This window comes from Eleutherodactylus coqui, chromosome 1 (assembly GCF_035609145.1).
Source record: "Eleutherodactylus coqui strain aEleCoq1 chromosome 1, aEleCoq1.hap1, whole genome shotgun sequence".
NCBI classification, from domain to species: Eukaryota; Metazoa; Chordata; class Amphibia; order Anura; family Eleutherodactylidae; genus Eleutherodactylus; species Eleutherodactylus coqui.
The window spans coordinates 324,699,701-324,722,195 of NC_089837.1; the positions used below are offsets into that span (position 1 = coordinate 324,699,701).

At 41.8% G+C, this 22,495-nt stretch overlaps 1 protein-coding gene across 1 annotated transcript in view; it reads right to left on the reverse strand.

The window, feature by feature from the left end:
* Positions 1 to 22,495, reverse strand: part of RNFT1 (ring finger protein, transmembrane 1) — a 31,346-nt gene that overhangs the window by 5,371 nt on the left and 3,480 nt on the right. Inside the window, exons 2-8 of the mRNA XM_066575094.1 lie at positions 20,511 to 20,938; positions 16,354 to 16,430; positions 12,858 to 12,958; positions 10,946 to 11,099; positions 10,206 to 10,364; positions 8,201 to 8,266; positions 943 to 1,044 (exon numbers count right to left, since the gene is read on the reverse strand). Coding sequence (XP_066431191.1) covers positions 943 to 1,044; positions 8,201 to 8,266; positions 10,206 to 10,364; positions 10,946 to 11,099; positions 12,858 to 12,958; positions 16,354 to 16,430; positions 20,511 to 20,938 — 1,087 coding nt within the window. The remainder of the gene's footprint in view (positions 1 to 942; positions 1,045 to 8,200; positions 8,267 to 10,205; positions 10,365 to 10,945; positions 11,100 to 12,857; positions 12,959 to 16,353; positions 16,431 to 20,510; positions 20,939 to 22,495) is intronic.

Here is a 22,495-nt window from a genome sequence, read left to right on the forward strand (position 1 = left end):
CATCTCAGAATGAATGGAGTGGTGGTAATACATGCACACTACTGTTCCATTAATTTGTATGGGCTTGTCAGATAGAAAGCTTGTACTTTGCCATCCTCAGAAGTCCTGTAGAAGTTAATGGAGCAATACTGCACACACAAAACCGCTGCTCCAGTTCTCATGATTGGTGGGGTCTCAGCAGTTAGACTTGTGACAGACCCTCTAAGAGCTTCCATATCAGTATGCTGGCAAGAACAGCACAACACAAGTCAATAGTGTCTGCGAGTCACCGTAGGGATCTGTCTTGTGATGGAACTGTCAAAACATCATTGCTTTCATTAAAGCCACTTTAGGTTCACAATATCCAGATGTGTGCTAAACTTCAGATTAGTTGACTTACTAATAAATTCCTTTCAGACGTTCTCTGCGAAACCACACATTTCACACGTCCATCTCCCCTTTATAGTTTGCTGTTCTGTCCATAATATGGCTGCATATGAAGGATCACCCAAGAGATGCTTGTCCACAATCGCCAATGAAAGCTACTGCATGCACTAGTCTTCTGACAGTCAAGGACTTGTGCAGGCACAGAGGAAACTCCATGTGCTGCCATACTATGGATGGAGCAATGCACTGGCAGGGATTAATGAAAGGTAAAACGGGTGTAGCTTCACAGATAAGGAAAATGGTAGAGAACTTCTAATTTGAATTTATTGGTAAGCGGATTATTCTAAGGTGTAACACATAATTGAACATTATGCACCTAGGGTGGACAATCCATTTAATGAAAGCAATGACATTGTCATTGACCCAATTGAAACAATGCTACTAGTGTGAACAGAGCAAAGGCTCTGGTGATTGTATTTGATTACACAAAAGCAATGGTAAAGACCCACTTTGAAGGTCAACGGGATCCATTAGGATCTGTTACAAATACACACAGCTCAAGTGTCTCTTTATTACCTGGCATATGAGAACAGTCGGTTTTGTGAATTCTGCTTGACATATTGCACAGATGTCTCCAGCTTCTGAACACTGTCTTTTGGTTGCAGCCACGCCATAATTCTGTAGGACAAAGTGAAGTTCATCAACTAAATGCAGGAAACACTTTATATATCTATAGTAGTACTTATATGCAAAGTATTTAGTATCAGACAGTGACACATACACGGAATGATCACTGTATTAGGATCACCTACTCAATAACGGGTTAGGGGCCACTTTTTGGGAGATCAATGATTTTAGACATCGGGAAACACATTCCACTAGATGGTTAATATGTTCCATACACAACGCGACACATGGCCGCTGCAGCAGCTCTGTCAATTGGTGCACATTCTGCAAATAATCGTGCTGTGTTAAAGGGCCTTAAACAATTGCTTGCATAGTAAGGATGCCAACAATAGAGATAGAAAACATAAATGTAAGAGATGCTACAATACAGGAAAAGCCAGTAAAAAAACAACTAAAACAAAAAGAAACAAGCCTCTTAGTGACGAAGCCTGTTTGCACCTTAATGACCAAATACATTTTTCAGGTTTTTTTGATCATCGCATTGTAAGAGCCATAACTCAATTTTTTCATCGACATAGCTGTATGAGGCCTTGTTTTTTGCAGGACAAGTTGTATTTTTTTAATGGCATCATTTTTGGGTACATATTATGTACTGTATAACTGATTATATTTTCTTTTAAGGAAATTGGGGGGGGGGGGGGAAATCTGCCATTTGTTTTTTGGATTTAATTTTTACAGGGTTCAATGCGCAAAAAAAAATAAAAAATAATGTGATAACATTCTTCTCTTGTTCAGTCAGGCAAAGGTTTAATGCACTACTATACATCAGTATTGTAATGCATTGGAAAGCCTATTTGGTCAGCCAGAGGATGAAGCTCATAGGCCACCGTAGCTCATAGCTGGCAGACCTGGAGGCTAAAGTCAAGCCACCGGGTGCCATAACAATCCGCTTATTCCCTGCACAGGGGCTTTTCAACTACCTGATACTTCAGTAGGATCAAGCCAAACCAGTGTCAGCTTGATCTCCTTAATGGTAAACAACCATATGGCATAAATTTGTCATTCAGGTTGTGGATGCATGACCATTAGAAGGTATGCAGTGGGTCCAGAAAGTCTTCAGACCTTGTTACTTTTTTAGATATTGTTATACTGCGGTCTTGTGCAAATTAAAAAAAAAAAAAAAAAAAGTCAAGCTTTTCTGTCTATAAAAAGGTCTCACAACTCACAATGCATATCAGAGTCAAAACTAAAGGTGCATTCAGACTGAAAGATGGTCACTCAAATTGCTCAAACTACAGTTTGAGTGACAATTGAGCATCTTTTGCATAACTCTTAAGTAGCTAATTAGTTAAAGAGTTATGCAGGCGGAGTGGGACATTGCTGTTTTGGCCGCCTGCAGACGGCCGGGTCGGATCCGGCTGCAAGAATTCTTGCAGCAGGACCCGACCCGAGCGCCTGCAGAGAGCAGCGCGGAACTCACCCGCTCCCGCTTTTTCATCTGCCGGCTGCCGGGCAGTGACGTTTCTGTGCGGGGCTCTGCGAGCCCTGCACAGAAATAGACCATGCCGCAGTTTGTTTTCTGTGTGGAATTTTGCGCAAACCAAGGCCGTCTGCATAGGATTGCGTATTGTAATGCAATCCTATGCAGGCGTGTACGGGCGGAAATTCTGCAGGGAATCCCGCCGTGGAATTTCCGCCCATTTGCAGGTGGCCTAACTCAGAACAAAGCAGCTGTTTTGTATATGCAAACAGCTGCTTTGTTCTTGCAGTGTCCCACTGAGTTAATAGCTCCAAGAAACAGCAGGAGCACTGACAGCTCCTTGGTTATCGGTGCTTTCAGCTGGTATACTGCTGGGAAGTCTCAGCGGGATATAAGCTGAAAGAATGCCATTAGTGTAGCGTGCTGAGAAAAATCAGCATGCGGCACTGATAAGGCTCATCGCTCATTTCTCACTTGCTAGAAATGAGCGATGAACGATTAGTGCACAATGGCAGCACATTTAGACAAATCTAGAGAAGGCTACAAAAAAAATAAAAATTCTACTGCACTGAAAGTTCCCATGAGCACAGCGGCCTCCATGATACTTAAATGGAAGAAGTTTGTAACAACCATAACTTTTTTTTAGAGCTGTTGACCTACCAAACTAAGTAATTGGGGGAGGAGGGCCTTGGTAAGAGGTGTCCAACTACCCAATGGTCATGCTGGTTGAGCCCCAAAAGATCCTGTGTGCAGATAGTCAACCCTCACTGCAGCACTCCAGCAATCTGGGCTTCATGGCAAAGTGGCCAGAAAGAAGCCTCTCCTCAGCAAAAGACATGTGAAAACCCACCTGGAGTTTGCCAAAAGCCACAAAAGGACTCAGACTGTGAAAAACAGCATTCTGTGGTCTGATGAAACAAAGATTGAACTTTTTGGCCTCAAGGCTAAGCGTTATGTCTGCAGGAAACCAGGCAGCGCTCATCACCTGCCCAATACCATCCCTATAGGGTAGCCTGATGGTGGCAGAATCATACTGTGGGGGTGTTTGTCAGCTGCTGGAATAGGAAGACTGGTCAGGGCTGATGGAAAGCTGAATGGAGCAAAATATATTCACACATGTTTTTTAAAGGAGCGATCAAATCATACAAACAAGAAAACAAAACCACGAAACATAGCAACGCACAGAATCAGAGTCGTATCACATTAATACAGTACTTGAAAATATTATAATAAGCAAAACATTAAAAGTTGTGTATTTAACGTTATAGAAATAAATTCACAATTTGTAGCAGTTCCATTACATTTTTTGTGTCAAAAGCCAAAAAGGTGAAGAGTCCTAAAAGAGGAGTCTGGGAGTAACAAGGGAAAAACACAGAAATGCTCACAGTGAGACTTCTAGAAGAAAAAAAAACAATAATGAAAAGTAGGATTCTAGCAAGCGGATACACTTACAGCAACAGAGGTGTCTAATTGCTCTAGGTTGGACTGTTTAACAGGACAGTTCAACCAGCAACCGCAGATTTTGTCAAACTTTGAACGGAAACCCCTGGCCAAATACGTCAATTTATACAGGGGGTACTAGGTTATTAACCACTTGAATCCAGACAGCTTTAGTTGGCCTGCTAGGGTTCTCCCAATTCAGTAGAATGACCATTTTTAGTATAAAAGAGCCAAAGCTTACACAGGGTGTGGTTTGTCGTAGTTACCGTGATATTCCCCACAAACCCAAAGAGACAGACCTTGGGGTGCATGATTCTTGGGGCGCACAAGAAAGATTCCATAAATACAAGATCATGCCAGTCATCCTCTAAAAAGTACTACATTCCAAAAACATATGCCTGATCGTAGCTTCAGTCAACCACTGCAGGAAAATTGCTGGGGGAGACAAACCCACCGCATGTCAACGAGAAGGAATATAGTAGATTCTATGTAAAAATTTAACCTGGACCAATTTATCTCTGACACTCCCCCAGAGGGAAGCCAGAGCCAACCAATATGTCCCCACTTTTCTCCAACTCTGGAATATCAGAGATCCACTTCTGAAGGGTCTTCTCCTTTAATGGAGCAAGATTTTGCATTAGGTGACTGTAAAAACCTGAGGAATTTCATAAGATTTGACATTTCTGCTAAGCCCTCTAGGTAGGTTCTGGAAAGAGATATGGCCAGTCCATTGAACTGGGCTGTAACAGCATGCCGCTGCTGACATTACCGGAAATAGGAGTTCTCTGGTATACAATAAGTTAGCTGCAAAAATGTACAGAAAGTACCTTCACTCCCTACATCAAAGAGAAGAGTTATACCGTGGAGCCTCCAGAATGCGGATTCTGTAAAACGTTGTAAATGCGTCAGATGCAAGTTACACAGTACTTACACCCAGCCTCTTCTTCAGGAGAGAAGTGAAGGGCAGTATGCCACACCTTGAGTGTTCCTTCATAGGGGTAGGTGGGAGATAAGGGGAAAAGAGACCTCGTAGCAACAGCCCCTGCGGATTTTGCTTAGGACCCACCACTATGTTCCAGATGGGGATTACCACCAGCCAGCATACACCAATTGACTGGCTATATAGTAATAAAGATGGGGTTAGGCCAACCCTCTCTACAGTTCACTGGAATACAAAAGGTCTCTAATTAATTAAGAGGAGAATCTCTCCATAATACACGGAGTACAATCTTGAGAGTGCTGAAAAATCTCTTAAGGGCCAAAATGGGAGCGTTATGGAGGATATACAAAAGCTTTAAACAGTAATTTTCAATAGATTAATTCTACCTATCCGAGTTAGAGGAAGAGAGACCCAGCGTGTTTAGGGTCAGATTGGGGTAATAAAAAATAGAGACCCGTTTAGCTACATGTATAACAATATAGGTTGTCAGGTCTATCCAGCTCATCAGAGCAGGTAGAGTTCATTGCCAGATCGGTCTTGTCCTAATTAACCTTAAACACAAGAACAGAGACCAAAAAGGTGTCAAAAATGGAGAGTACAGAATTAAGAGGACTCCAGATCTTGCAGGAAAAGAAGAATGCCATCAGCATATAATGCAATGCACTCTACATAATTACGCAGTTTAAACCTGGTTACTGCTGGAGCCTCAAGCACTTGACTTGTAAGGGGCTCAACAGCTAGGGCGAATAAGGCAGGGGACAAGGGGCAACCTTATCATGTACCCCTACCCAGGGAGAACCGTGCAGAGATATGGATATTAGTTTTGACGCTGGTTACTAGGGAATTAGACAAAATTTGAACCTATTAAATTTAAAAAAAAACTGTCGCAAACAAAAAATAAATAAATTTAAAAAATTAAAAAATTTTTTAAAAAAAGTTATCTTTCCCCACAAGTGCCTTCATTCTACAGATCAAAAGCTTTAGCCTGGTCAATGACTGAGCGTCCATTTCCTACAATTCAAATGTTCACAGTGACAACTCTTCTTGTAGTTCTACACAGGAAGAAGTATCACTAGTGAACAGAGGTGGAGCGGAGCTGGGGATTCATAAATGAATGACTGCTTACATGGGCCGAGCCGTCGTTCAGTTTCTGTATGCAGAAAATTGAATAACGAATGAGAAGCAAACAAATTCTCATTTATCATTCAGTCAGGGCAAACATTTACACTAAAGGATAATTGTTCAGATTCTCACTGGATCACAGGAATCCGAAAAATTATTGGTCCGTGTAAAAGGACCTTAAGAGGACAGAGAACAAGAAAAAGACATAGAACTTCCCTGTGAGGGGCAACAAATAGTATCATATGAGCAGGGGCAGCCACACCATGAAGTACATATCTGACAACACTACCAGTGATTATGCCTTAAAATGGGTTTCCTCAGAGGATCACACCAGGCAGAAAAATATCCAGGAAATCCGCCAATGACAAAAAAAAGAGGCAGTCACACACAATTTTCCTTGATGAGACCCACCACAGTTTAGTGCACACCCGTGGATCCACCATAAAAACACCAAATAAATAGAAAAAAACATGAGTCTAGGCCCAAGTCTCAGGTAGATGCAGCTTCTGCGTTGGCCAACCTTAAACAGAGCAAAATAAGGAGGGGGGGGGGGGGAGCTCAACAACTATAGAGGAAACTATGTCGGGTCAGCCAAGTCAGAGACATTCAGCATACCATAAACAGCATCCAGTTCTACTCCGGCCATGTGATCACATCCTCTGGTCTATTGAAAAAAATATACGCAATTGTCCTTAATTACTTTCAATTTGGCAGGATAAAGCATGACAAATGGGCGCTGCTTGGAGCGCAGCATTCTTTTCAGATACTCTGCAGATTTTTGTCGCTTCCACTACATTTCTAAAGTGAAATCCGGAAATATCCACAGTTCTTGCCCTCCAACCTTCAAAAGGATCCAGCCAATGGTTGAGTTCCTGGACCTTATTTCTGTCTTTATAGTCAAACAGCTCAGCAACAAAGGTACGTTGAGGGGCTCTGGCCGGGATACGATGGGCATGTTCAACACACAGAAGTGGTGACAAAGTGGTTGAGCCATACATCTCCTTAAAAAGCAGTTCCAAAAAGTCACAGGGGTTTTTCCCCTCCCTTACCCTCCAGCTGCCCTATGAACCTCAGCTTGCACCTATACTTGTGAAGTTCCAAATAGTCTATCTTCTGCTGCTGCACAGTAAAGTTGGAGTCAATGCTAGAAATTCATTTGTCATTTAAAAATAAAAAAAAAATAAAAAGATTTCTAACATCCTGTTTTCACTTTTGTCTTTATGGGGTATTAATTGTGGAATAATGGGGAGAAACTTGAATTTTCTTTTTAATTTGCACAAGGCCACAACATAAGAAAATATGAAAAAAATAAAAGGGTCTAAAGGCTTTCCAGGTGCACTATATATACAAATGGTGAAGGCAAAGGGGAGAATACATAGGGAGAGATTTCGGAATTTTGATGCACCATGTGAGTGATAGATTTATCAACGCATCACACACAGCTTTTCTCAACCCACATTTATGGCACAGGTGCTTCATAAATGTGGCATTTAACCAAGAAGCCATATTTTTTGTGCTTATGCTAGAAAACTGATCTAACTACATCAATAAATCTGTGAATTAACCCGATTGTATGGGGTAGTGCATTCCAGAGAACTGGCGCAGCTCAGAAAAAATTGGAGATAGAAGTGGCCAGGTTGGATTAAAGAACAATAACATCTGGCAGCAGGATTTCGGACCAACAAAAAAAAACAAAAAACACAAGCCTTAAAAACCATAAAGTGTTATCATAAAGGCTAAGGACTGCTGCCCACAGACGGATTCTGCCTGCGAAATATGGCAGTGGAATCAGACCCGGCTACCCCCAGCGACCGTATACTCACCTATCTGGATCTGCAGCAAGAGTCTCTGTCGGCGCTGGGCAGTGACGAGATTTCCCGCGATACTTCTGCTGTGCTCACAGCGTGGAGTATCGCGGGACGGACAGCTTACATTGACTGCAATGGAAGCCGTCCGTGCGACTTTCCGCGATGAATAAGACATGCTGCGATTCTCCCTCACAAGTGGGTTGATTTCAGCTCCTGGGCAGGGGAGAATCTGGTAACATGGCAGGTCCATGGACGGCTATTGCTGCAGGATTCATGGCGGGTGTATGACCATGAACCCCGCAGCAATTATCCATCCGTGGGTATTTGGCCTTAAAAAAAACACTGTGTGAATTGTTTTAAGTGTTGAGGGGCGAGGTGTTTCCCGTCTTGCATGATGAATATTTTAAAATTACTTACAGGCTGAGTAAAGAACAGTCGTAGTACATCAGCAGATGTTTTCCATTGTCCGAAAACGACAAACAGCTGGAAAGAAACAGGTAGTGTACTATAATTGTCTTTTTTAATAATATTGTTTCAAGTAAATACACAGGCAAATACATTATTAAGGTAAATCTTACATATTTAAGCATATTCCATCACATTTACACTGTTCAGCCATAAAATTAAAAACCATCTGTGCCTAATATTTTATAGTTCTTGCTCATGCTGCCAGAACAGCTCAGACCTGTTGAGCTGTGGACTACATAAAGCATATAAAAGGTGTTTTGTATCTGGCACCTAGTTATTAGCAGTAGATCCTTTAATTTCTGCAAGGTGCGGCCTCAATAGTTTGGACTTGTTTTTCCAGTACATTGCACAGATGCTGGACTGGTTTCAGATCTGGGAAATTTGGAGGCAAGTAATCCCCTTTAATTCTTTGTCATGCTCCTCAAAACCAGTCCTGAACAATGTTTTGCAGTGTGGTGGGGTGCATTATCGTGCTGAAAGATCCCACTGCCGTTACAGGATACTCTTCCATATGAATGTTAAGACCCAAGGCCTTCTAGCTAAACGTCACACTGCCTATGTAGGCTTGTCTTCTTCCTACAGTAACAATACCGTAAGTGACACAAAAGCACTCAGATGTCCAACATGTCCTCCTTCCACTGCTCCATGATCCGGTTGTGATGCCAACGTGCATATATAGGTGCTTTTGCCGGTTGACAATGGTCAGCATGGGCTCTCTGACTGGTCTGTGGCTACACAGAAACCTGCAATGTACGGTGTGTTCAGACATCTTTCCATCATAGCCGGCACTAACCTTTCAGCAATCTTCTTCTTTTGTGGGATTGGACCAGCCTGAACCCTTCATGCACACAAATGAGCCTTGGGAACCTTGACTCCATCTCTGATTCAGTTTTGTCTTTCTTTTGAGCACTTTTGGTAGGTACTAGCCAATGTAGACCAAGAACACCTCACATGACCTGCCATACTACAGATGCCCTGACCCAATCATCTAACAATTGCAATTTGGACCGTGAAAAAGTAGCTCAGATCCTTACACTTGTTCACTTGTCGTGTTTCCATTACATTAACTTACAGGACTGACTACTCACGTCCTACCCAATACATTCCACCATTTGACAGGAGCGATTGTCATGGGATAATCAATGTTATTCCCTTCACCCGTCAGCAATTTTAATGTTACGACTAATCTGTATATACAGACTGTGATGTCCAGTCACCACTATACATTTTATAAATCTAATCTACATATAAATCTAAAGGGGTTTTCCAGGGAGAAAACTATTGATGACCCATCATCAGGATAGGTCATCAATAGTTGATTGGCTGGGGTCTGTCTCTTGGCACCTCGACCGATCAGCTGAGTGGGCGCATGCAGTCAGCACTGCAAATACACAGAGGTCGGAGCGAAAGTCTCTGCTCTTACCTCCGTGTTGTGGCCAGCACGGCTCTCATTGAAATCAATAGGACCTCCAAACTCCTGAACGCAGATGTGAACATAGCCTTAACTAAGCCACCCAAAAGCAAAGGGGACAGTTAGCTTGTAATGCATCAGATTCTAGCGCAATAATCAAAGTATACATACATAAATCTATATTCAAGTTGAAAAAAAAAGGATGTTAAATGTGGATATACTGTACGCTGCAAGTTAAATATATTAATGGTCATTAATAGATCGTCAAATCAGGCAAAACTCTGCCCAATAGCAATGCAGACAAGCCGTTCACAAGCATAAGGCAAGTGAAGATCAAGGCTAATGTAAATATACCGAAACTGTAATGTGACAGCAGTTTGTGAGAGGACTGCCTATACTACCTGTAGTAGCCAGTGTCTCAGGTACCTGCGCTAAGAGTCTAACAAGCAGTTAAAATAGCCACCTGACACCTTGACAACGTATTAAGAATATAGGGAGTTCATGTCAGAAGATATAACTTGTAGCGGGCATACTTTTACTTACTTTTATGATGAGGTAGAGCAGAGCCAACAGAATACCAAAATGCCATTCCGCTCCACTGGTTTGAGCCCCATAATCGATCAGGTAACGGAACCAGACAGGTGTGGAGACGAGTGTACAATAATACTGTGAAATTTCTTCCACACACATATACCAAAAGCCCTAAAACAGAAAGGTATAGTCAAGTACCAATAGCTGTGGTAAGGACTGGCACTTTCCAAGAAGGAACCACTTTTTTTATTAAATAGTTAATTTACTTTGTATACAGGACATAATCCCCTGCATACCAAGCAGAGCCTTTTGAATGGTCTTTACAATATATCAAGATATTGCACCACAAATATATAACAAAAATACTGTAAGATCTGTAGAAAAAAAAAAAAAAAAAAAACTCCATTGTTCCATCTGACTTGCACTATAGACTAACGAATTATTCATGTTCTGCCATAGTAATACAAGTATATAGTAAGTAGTATAAGAATAACTGCACTTTTTACAAACTCTCGCAGCAGGATCCGATCCGGCTGTGTGCAGGCGGCCTATACCATCTATTTTACTATTTTTACACATTGTGAGCAAGAATTAAAAAAAACCAAAACAAAACTCAGACAGCTCCTTAAAAGAACAGTGAAAAGTGTTTCAGTCTTTTAAATAAAGAGCAAAAACATAAGAGTAATAGATAGTTCTATATCCCGATTTGCTACAACCATAATTATCACATATCAAATATTTTAGTAGTTTACCTTGCATTTATGTGACATCACAATAGAAGGCACCAAGAGAATCAAGCACTTCAGGCCCATGAAGAAAAACTTCACAACAAAGTCGGTTATCCCCACAACCCATAATGCATCCCAGAATTGCAAAGGTCCAAGAGTTGGATTCATGAAAATCAAGCTATGAAAGAGAAAAATGTGTAATACATTTCTGTAATATATTGTATATAATGTGATTGTTCCCAGCAAGAGAAACCAAGTAATCTTGTAGATATGATACCGTTTAATGGCTAACAAAAATACACAATGTTATAGTGAGCTTTCAGACTTACTCAGAGTCCTTCATCAAAGCAAAATGTAATGGATCTGAAGAGGCATCCATATGTATACACACATACTTATGACAAGGCACAGACATGGATGTGATTAATTGGCACATAAAATAATAGTCACTGATAAGGGAGTGAAGGTTTTATCGTCCCTGAATTAGTGTTGGGTGGTTTCACCAGGCAAGCAGTGTTATCTGTGCTATAGATTTCTCATACTTCCCAGTATAATTTTCAAACGGTCATCCTTGTGTAGGGTATGATGGTTTTTTTTAGTACTTAGGCCTTAGAAAAACCGCAAAGAAACTCCACCATACTATACACAAGGATGAGCATATTCCCGGACCCCCCCCCCCCCGCTTCGGTGTTAGAGACAACCTCCAAACTTAAGGAACTTATAATCAGGAGTGCATTGCCCCCTGACACACAAAAAAGGAACCTATCCCTGTAATGTAAGGAGCTGCAAGACCTGCTCACATATACTGACTGCAGACAGGATACGGATCCCCAACACACAGCAGGACTATAAGATCCCTGGGACATTAACATGTTGCACATCTGATGTTGTGTACCTGATCATGTGTAGTAAATGTCCTGTTGGGGGGCTTTATGTTGGAGAAACCCTTAAAGGACAAAAACCTAAAGTGAGGATGAGCTCTCATCGCCACACAATTAAACAGAGTAAGACAGAATTACCTGGGGTGGAACATTTCTCTAGTCATGGACACAACATAGAACATATGAAAGTTATGATACTGAAGGGCAGTTTCAAGTCACAAAGCAATAGAAGAATTTGAAAATATAAATTCATAACAAATTTTCACACTTTCAATAGAGTTTTAAATTCTTCACGAGGTTTTATGCGTGAGTGGGAGGTACGAGAAATCTATAGCAAAGATACACTGCTGGCCTGGTGAACACCCCCCTCTTGCCGGGAACAATCACATTTTGCTCTACTGGCTAACACTACCAAATTTTTTTCATTATCTTGTATACACCCGCACAAGAAATAGAGCAAAAAAACGTCATTCAAGATATACTTAAAAAACGCTGGTCTGAAATTAAAGTTTACTTTTGGATGGGATTACTTCCACCCCCCCATCTTTCCTGATATTTATAGTGAGGAGGAAGCTTTGGTGTCCCTTCCCATCAGTATGCATTTTTCTAAGGGCTCATATTAACAATAGGTTGGATTCCGCATGTTGGAGCCACAGCGGAATCAGACCCTGCCTGCGTCCGAGGACCCTGCTTATTTGTCCTTTTTTCTCTACTGCGGATGTGTGCGGAAGCACCAGTCGGCACGTTGGTGCACATGCGCATTAGAGGGTCCCCCTCCCCCCAAAACTCTAGCTTTCCCGCAGAATCCACGGGCCGTCAATAGAAGCATCCGTGCAGGAACCGTTCTGAAATGGAGCATGCTGCGATTTGATTTCCGCACCCAAAGGTCTGCAAATCAAATCTGCATGCTTTAATTCAGTTGCAGACGCCCATGTTTCCTTATGGACGGCTTGAACTGTGGATCATTCACTCAGGTGCCCCTAACGGATTTTGCAATTCAAATCCGCCTGTGGACATTGGGCCCTATATGTATATTTTTCCAAAGTAAAACCTACCTGTAATAAAGTGCCTGAGAAGAGAAGGTGTAATACAAAAGCAACGAGCAGCCAAACAAAAATACCAGGAGCCAGATGCACTGCAATTTGGAACACTTATCCTATAAAACAAAAAATATGTATTAAATTTATGCAATGGTGCACAAAGGTCATCCAGGAGTAAACATTAGATAATTGATTCTAAGAAAAGGCAAAAATATGCCCAAACAAGTAATTTGCGTATGGATATCAAAGCGCAAGTAGTCACTGTGCATGTCAACATTAAAAGGAGCTTTACGCAGAATTCCCATCACAGACATTTACTTCATAACCAAACGACATGCCGTAACATGACAGATATGGATCCAAGCCTTAGGACCAATAGTTTTATTGAGAACAGGTGTTCCCTGACGTCCTGGACAAGCTGGCTAATCACAGGCTTCAGTGATCTTGTACAATCATGGCAGAATACCATTGAAGCCTGTGATTGGCTGAATGGTCATGCACACAATTAATGGCATGTGAACACCTCAGCTTCGTGCAGGGTTAGAGTGGCATGGCCCAGAGCACAACAAACTGTATATTTTCCCATTTTTAACCCTTTCCTGCCTACATAAAACTTTTCACTCCCAGAAAACAAATATCAAAATGATGTGTGCAGGTTTGTTCCAACCATTATTTCAAGGGTGCTACCAAAGTTATAAGAATGTTAATGGACAGTAACCAAAAGTTTAGAAATGTAGGAGACTAAGTCCTGGCAGAATGCCCCCCCATCTGTAAGTGGATTGCAAGCAGCAGAAAATAGGAAAATCAACATGCAAAACTGAACTGACTGGGCTCAAACTATGTGCAAACAGCATCAAAGTAGCGGCCAAAGATCAACTGAGCTGCGATTAGCAATCTAGCTACAGAGAGGGTAAGGTCACACATGGTGAACAATTTCCGTTGTGGATTTGGGTGCACATCTGCGCCAAACTCCATATGTGCTACTAGTGTAGATGTACTGCTCACTATAGTCCACCACACAGGATGAAACCTCACTTTCCAATGATCTCCCCTGCTCAGCACCGCAGCTCTGGTCTCTGCCATTCCAATCCCAAAAGTGAATGCAAGGGTCTTGTGCCATTCATCCCACACGTGACCACCCAACCAATTACTTATCTCATCAGTCATGTGTCATTCATGCACACAGACTCCCGCTAAGGCCAGTTATTGTTCTGTGAGCAATGAATGGCACATTACAAGTTCGCACTACTAAAGATCGGATTGACAGCACTGGAGGAGAGGGGGTGAAGCCAATAGAAAGGAGAAATTTTATTTATTTTTTTAGAATGTTATCTAGCCCCTTTAAATTTTCGATTTAGGATGCAGTGATGCATGAAAGTTTGTGAACCCTTCAGAGTTTTTCATATTTATGCTTATATTTCACCTAAAACTACATCACAATTATCACACTGTGGATAGAGAATAACTTGGAGTCATAATTCAATGGAGTTAATGCACAACTTTTCAATATGGTACATGCACTTACACCCTGCCAGAATCCTCAGCATGTGAACATTGCATCCCCTGTTCTCTCCTTTGATCCATTTACCTTTTTCACTACAATGCCTGTATGTTTTATTCATTTATTTCTATATGCCGTTTTCAGATGGTTAAAAAGGTGTTGCCCGAGACTTTTTGGAATTTTTCTATTGATGACCTATCCTCAGGACTGGTCCATAGATGAATTCAATGGGAGCTCTGCCTGCAGTATCAACACGGGGCACTGCGCTATGGTCAGCGCAAACTGCGATTACAGCAGCACCAAGAATCAGTAGGGATCCCGAGTGGCAGACCCCTGTCAATCTATTGATGATCTGTCCTGAGGTTAGGTCATCATGTCCCAGACAACCCCTATAACCTTTCGGTCTGTAATCCGAGAATTCTAGAGTTGTCTTTGCTCTTGCAGATGACACCGGTATGTGTCATGGACTATTTAAAACCACAAACTCGGGACCTATAATATGTCAGTTTCTCAAGCTGCAGCCTCTGATGTACTTCCCCATTGTATATTTGGTAACCCCATTTCTTTTGCTATCCTAGTTGAAGTGCAAAACAAATCATGCGAATTGTGTGTGTTGTGAGACACATGAAAATACAACCCATTGCTTGCAACGGGTGTGTTTACATAGACGATTATCTCTTGCAGTAATGTTGCGAGACCGAAAAATCGCAGCACATTCTATTGTCACGCGAATCTTATACGAGAAGAGAGCGTGCAGATGTGTGGCCTCCTGCACATCACATGAATGGGGTGTCCGTCTGCTGTACGATGCGAGTCATGCCTGCGAATCTTAGGTGTGACTCGCTCACACCCATGTGAATGCACCCTTACATCCAGTTAGCGCTCTTCTTTCAAGACAGGGGTAAACACCCTTGTAAGGAGATATTCTGTTTCTTGGTGGCATGACACAAAGACGTAGCCTTTAAAGTCACAGATGAGACCGACTTGTTTCTTGAGGAAGCCATCTCATTTTGTACAATCTGGAACACAACTGAACTCAAAAATGTCACTCTAGCACAAGGAAAAACTTGCCTTACCCAGCAACAAGTTTCAGTTGTTTGCCACAAATATTTAGGTTCCTTAAAGGAGTTGTCCGAATTCTAATTTATTACGTTGTGTTCCCCTGCCCTGAACTAGATTTTATTTTTATATACTTACCGTAGCACCAGAGTGCCATTTCAGCACACCCGAGTCACGGCATGTGACCAGTGAAGTCACCAGGTCCTATGGCCCAGTGACGTTCTGTGAACAGGTCACATGGGCTTCTAAAGGAGAATCTCGGCCTGTCTACAGGACGTCACAGGTGATGTCCCATGTTGGGTCTCCTATTGACTGCAGCAGTCACCTGGGTAAACAACCACATGACCACTGCAGGGAAAGTAAACCATAAGATCAGAGCAGGAGAGCAGCATGGCAGCGGATAGTTTTTTTTTTTTGTTTTTTTTAAACATAGGTTTTATTCCCCCCCCCCCCCTCCCCCCAACTGCCACTAAAGGTATTTATATATTGGAAAACTCCTTTAATATTATCAATTAGCATGCAAAAGTATTTAAGTGTGGTTTCTGTGTAGCGTTATTGTGGTGAACACTAACCGTATAGCTTTAATAACATGAAGTTATTTATAATAAATAGGGCTCATTAAAAAGTTTAGCATTGGACTCCTGCCACAGGTACACACTTGTCATGTGACTTCACATCCGATGGCGTCACCTGATGCAGCTGCAGTCCAGTGCAAAATGTCTAATAAAGCTGTCTTGGCAATTCACAATTTGGTGAACCCTCAACACTATAAACTGGCAATAAGGTTGCTTGAGATTCCAAACTTTTGGATGCCCATCTATATAGAAGGAAGTAGGGTTCTCAATTATATTTTGAGCTTTAATCAAAGTGATTTAGCTTCCCAGATCCTCTTAACATGCATTTTTTCTGTTTCAAATCAATATTCATAGATATTGAATAGAGCTTACTTACTCTCAGAAAAACCTGATTTACAATGCTTTTGTTTGCATACAAAAAAGTTGTTAGCAGGCCAATTCCAACAGTAATGCCTATTAAAAAAAACAAAACAAAAATAAAAAAAGGTGTTAAAATATAAAACACAACAAAAGTCGTTCAAAATTAGGGATCCCGTAAATCAAACATCAAATAAAAATCTGGAAAACTTAAAGCTTTGTGCAAATTAAAAAAAGAATTAAACACCACAACATCTATTTTTGGATTACATCCAAAACCTCATTTTTTTAAAAATTAGACTTTCCCTGTAAGTATAGAGGCAAGTAGGACGAAAGTACTTTGTGTTCAGTCTAAAGATTAGAAAGTCCCTGCACCTTCACGCTGGAGCGCTTGTGCTCCGTTGACTGTTTTTAGTTCCTTCTCACAGGGTAGGACAGCTTCACATAGCTCTATAAGGGGCCGTCTTTGGCTGCCAAAGCTCGAGTGCTCCAGCAGTAACCCCTTCAGTGGCACGCCCGGAAATCTTCTGAAACGAGCTCCACTGCCATAGTGATATAGCCGGGAAGATTTCCGGGCTATGTATCACTATGGGACATGCAGAGCACAATGCCACAAGCTGTGGCATTGTGTTCTGTCTGCACAGTCCCACACAGAGCAGTGCAGGACTTTATAAAGAGAAGCAGGAAGATATTACCGATCTGCCGGCAACCTCCCGCTTCTTTTTTTAAACTCCTGCACTGTTTTGTTTACAGGTTGCCACAGAGACCCTTGGCTTGTCAGAAGCCAGCTGATGGTCTCTGTGGCAGGGAGAGCTGGTGATCATCTGTCAGAGTATAGCTGGGCACCAGCTCTTACAGCAGAGATCAGAGAAAACCTCCGATCTCTGCTGTGTTAACCCTTTACATGCCGCGGTCTATGTGACCGCAGCATGTAAGGGGCTGACACCATTGGAACCCCGCAATGTGATCAAGCGGTCCTGATGGGTCTCTGTGGAAGTCCCCTAAACAACAATTTAAAAAAAGTAAAAGAAAAGAAATTGTAAAAAAAATAAAGAATACTTGTCTCCCTTTACTTTGTAAAAAATTTAATACAAAATTAAACGTGTGGGATCCCTGCATTTGTAATGACCCAGAGAAGGAAGTTAGTACATTATTTAACCCCTTAATGATGCGGCCCCTCCCCCCCCTTTGTTTTTTCTTCACCCCTTTTAAAAAATCATAACTCATTTATTTATCAACATCAATGTATGCAGGCTTGTTTTTTGGAGGACGAGTTGTATTTTTCAATGGTACCATTTAATGTACCATATAATGTACTGAAAATCGTTTACAAAATTCTTAGTGGAGTTAAAAAAAAAACAAAAAAAAACATTCCACCATTGTTCAGTGCATTTTGTTTCTACGGCACACAAACTGTAACAAAAATGACATGATAACTTTATTCTACGGGTCAGTACGATTACTATACCACCAAACTTCTAGAGTTTTTTCTTTGTATAGCATTTGTATTTTTTTTTTTAATGATTTTCTGCGCCCAATAACTTTTTTATTTTTCCGTCGACGTACTTGAGCAAGGGCTCATTTTTTGCGGGATGTAAATGTACGTGCTGGAGCAGGAAGAGGTTAATCTGCAAGGTGCACGGCATGGAAAAAAAATGTAAAACGTGGCAAAAATAGCTAATTTAGCCTGTCTCACCATACAAACAGTAAAAGGAAAGTGATCAAAATTCTGCACAGATCAATACTAATAGTACTAATAAATTAATAGTACTAATGGTACTAATAAAAAGTACAACTCATCCCGCAAAGTAAATACCCTTACACAGCTCCGCTGATCAAACAGTTAAAATGCTAGGGGTCTTTGAATGCAGCGATAAAAAAAAAAAAAAAAAAATTTATTGTGAAAAAGTAGCTAAAAAGTTAAAAAAAACTATTACAATTTGGTATTGGCATAATTGTACTAGCCTGAAGAATGACTCTAATATATTATTTATACTGCTCAGAGAATGCAGTGAAAAATAAAAATAAAAAACATGCCAGAATTACAGATTTTGTTAATCTTGCCACTAGAAAAAAAATTGAATAAAAAGATCCAAATTTTACATGTTCCTAAAAATTAGATAAATGAAGACTGGAGGTCATCCCGCAAAAAACAAGGCCTTCTAGAGCTCTGGTAATGGTAAAAAAAAACTAATACGGCTCTTGGAATGTGGCGACACAAAAGCAAACCTTTAAGAAAAAAAAAAAAAGTTTTAAATGTACAAAAATAGCAAAACATAAAAAAAACTATATAAATTGGTATTGCCGGAATCGTGCTGACCCAGAGAATAATGTGATCACACTATTTATTCTGCAGGCTGAAAGCCGTAAAAATGAAATCCAAAAAACAAATGGCAGAATTTCTTTTTTTCCCCAATCTCCCTACAAATTTTTTTTACAAAAGTCATACAATACATTATATAAACCCAAAAATGATGCCATAAAAAACTACAACTTGTCCCGCAAAAAACAAGCCCTCATATCGCTGTCTCAATGGAAAAATGAAAAAGTTATGGCTCTTGGAACGCGACTGCAAAATTAGTTGAAATTAAACGATTAGACCATTTTTTTTTAAAAACCTGCCGTGGTGGGTACGACAGGGTGGTAAGACACCCGCCACTGAGGGAGTTAAAGTGTTGGGACTCTTTAAAGTTGTTGCAATCATCTGATCACATCCGTTCTGGTTTCTCACACCCCTGGTAAAGAATTGCTTTTACTGGGGGAAGTTGCTATAGGCTACACATGAAGTGACCTCATATACTGTTACTTGTGGTCATTCGAATCTAAGGCAATGAATAGACCCCTCGAGTCCACCAGACAGAGCAGTGATGCCAATACGCCCTAATCTGTCAGACAACATTTAATTCAGTTAGGCCTCATGTCCACGGGCTGGTCAGATTCCGCATGCAGGAGCCTGAAGCAGAATGCGACCCTGCCAGCGGCCAAGCGTTCCTGTCTAGACCTTCACCGCGGATGTGTGCGGAAGTTCTCACCGTTGCACATGCGCAGTGGAGTGTTTTTTTTTTAGTTTTTTTTTAAAGACACGGATCGGACGGCCTACTGTAACTTCAACGGAAGCCGTCTGTGCGGGAACCACACTGATATGGAGCATGCTGTGACTTGTTTTCCGGACCAAAGGGTCCGCAAAACAAATCTGTATGCTTTAATTCAGCTATGGACGGCTTGAACTGCGGATTGTCCGCGTGGGGCGCAATTCAAGTCTGCCCATGCACATTGGGCCTTATTCTGTGGACAGAATTGGTCAACGAAAACTATAAAAAACAAATGACTTTAGAGTCCATATGGTGCACAAAAAAAAAAAAAAAAAAGCAAAGACCAACATTCCCTGGCCTCAATGTTTCAAATGACACAAATATTCATCACACTGAATTTTGATATTAAAGGGGTTTTCCACTGAAATACTATTGATGACTCATCATAAGGATTAGGTCAAAAATGTTGAGAAATTCCGATGTAAGGCACACGAACGGATTTGCGTTGTGGAATCCGCTGTAGCCGTCTGCATCATGGATCCGCAGCAAATATTCATTACATGCTATGTAAAAGCGCTTTTTCCTACACACTCGCAGAAACAAATGGCGAATTCCGTGAGCAGATGTGAGAGCACAGCATGTTCCATTTTCGTTGAGATAAGGATAGGATAGATCAATAGTTGATCGTCTAGGGTCAGCCGCTCAAAACCCCAACTGATTAGCTGTGCGAGCGCATGCCGTCAGCGCCGTAACACAGAGGTTGCAGCGGATACCTCCACGCCAATCTCCGTGTAGTGGCTGTCACTTGTAACTGCAAGCACGGCTCTCATTGAAATCAATGAGAGCCGTGTCTGCAGTTACAAGCGCCGGCCACTACATGGGATGTCGACACGAAGACTTCTGCTCCAAATACACAGAGGTCAGCGCAGAGGCTTCCGCTCCGACCTCTGTTATTGCGGCGCTGGCAGCATATGCCCGCACAGCTGATCGGTTGAGGTCCCAAGCGACGGACCACAGCCGATCAACTATTAATGACGTATCCTGATGATAGGTGATCCATAGTATTTCACTGGAAAACTCCATTAACTGTCAAACTACTTTCATGCATAAGAATAAGAACTACAATGAGAGTGAATATTAGTACCTGATAGGTGCTGAACAATGAGTTTGGCACTAAAGATTAAAATATATGGAAAACTTTTATCCAACCACTGGTAGACATGCAGGACCTCCGAGATGCTGTTGCCATGTTCTCTTGTATCCGTGTTATTTGAGTCGTCTTGCCCTCCCGCATCGTTGGTATTAGAGTGCGAATGACCAGGTCGATTCTGGAACCGTATGGTTGGTCTGGCATGTCTCGGGCCCAATCTTGTGCCATTTTCAGAATTTGATGAATGTACATTTATTGCTACATCTCCAGAGCTGCTGGAACCATTCGCAGGTGAACAGTTAGCAGGGAGAGAAAGGGAGGGCAAGCCATCACCGTTTCCTATCTGATGGGTAGGTCCAGAGCTTGCCTGCATCATGGCAGTCCCCTTTAACTCTAACTTGCAAGCCTCGCTGCTACATTTCCTGAAAATGAAAGAATATATAAGTGAACACATACTACTAATCCCAAGTAATTAGAGCAGCAAACAGTCACAAAACACACCATCCCTCAAGTGAAAAGTACAACAAACGCTTGGCTAAAACGAAGACTCCAACTCCCTACATCAGAACGGTCACGTGACAGGGGCTATATTAGGGGAGAGACATGCCAGACAGCAGATTGTGCTGGAAAATAGTTCCAGATGTGAACATCTATCGCCCACTTGTGGATAGGTGATAACTGGAGGGTGAGGAGGTGAATCAACCACTTGGAACCTGACAAACTGCTATAACTGAGGCCCTCAGTCCACCATTCCTCCCAGTGGGAAGTCCACAGTGCAGAGTAGTAGCCCAACTTGTGTAAAGCCTCTTCCGTCAGGTTTCCATTGACGTCCAGTACAGGGCAGCATGCGGCACTTTTTTAATCCAGTAACAAAAGTGGAAACCGGATGGCCTTATTATAAGTTAATAGGACTTCAGTTCTCCTACAACACGGAAAAAGACGAATGCTACTCATCACCATAATAGATTGTTCTGGTGCCATAAACGCAACACTACAGTAATGAGAGGTCATTAGAGAAGAAACAATCTTGGAAGTCTATGGTCAGGTTTACTCCTTGGAGCAGAGTTTCTCAACGTTTTTCCTACCGTGGTCTCACCGGCGAGAACCTGATGTCGGGGCTTCCCCAGTGCACTCATTGACGCCTGAGTAAACTAACACCTTAAGGCTGCATTCACAGGGATACCTTTATAGCGTGGTTTTGAGGCAACATGACAATGCTACAAGTCGCATGTATGTAGAGCCCATGCTTTCCTATGGGTACATCCACACGAGCGATATCTTGTAGCCTGTGACATTGCGAGAATACTAAATCGTGGCATGCTCGTTACAGCTGCAATTCTTTTCCCCATGTTTTCCTATAGAGCCTTCCCTTCTGCTGCATCACACGACAACGCGGTTTTCGTGTGGTGCAACTTTTACAATAGGAAATCCCACTGTAAAAGCCCTAAACTAAGCCCTAGCTGCATCAAAATAATAAATCACCTGAGAGGCGCTGTCAGTTCTGACACTTGTCTTTAGTCTTCAGCCAGCCCTGCCTGGATTGGTGGATCAAAATCCCCGCCTACAGGAAGGGCTGGCTGTGATTGATTTACCAGCGCTGTGACTCAAACAATCAGAGACTGCGCTCGATGAACCAATCACATGCAATGAATGAATGGCTGTGATTAGTTGAGCCATGGCGCTTGTGAACCAATCACAGCAAGCCCTTCCTGAAGGCGCGGATTTTGATTCTCCAATCCAGGAGGGGGTGGCAGACTTCAAGTTACTGCTAGGGAGCTTCAGGGGAGAAGACGTGCTGGAGATGACAGTGCCTCTTAATATATTTTTTTTGAACTGCAGCGATATTGCACAGACCATCAGTTTCCTCATGTCGAAATCACATCACCTGTGTGGATACGGCCTAACGGCTTGCCATTTTTCAATTTTTTGGATCCGGTTTCCAAGTATAAGAAAAAAAATTTTAATTAGTTTTTTTTTTT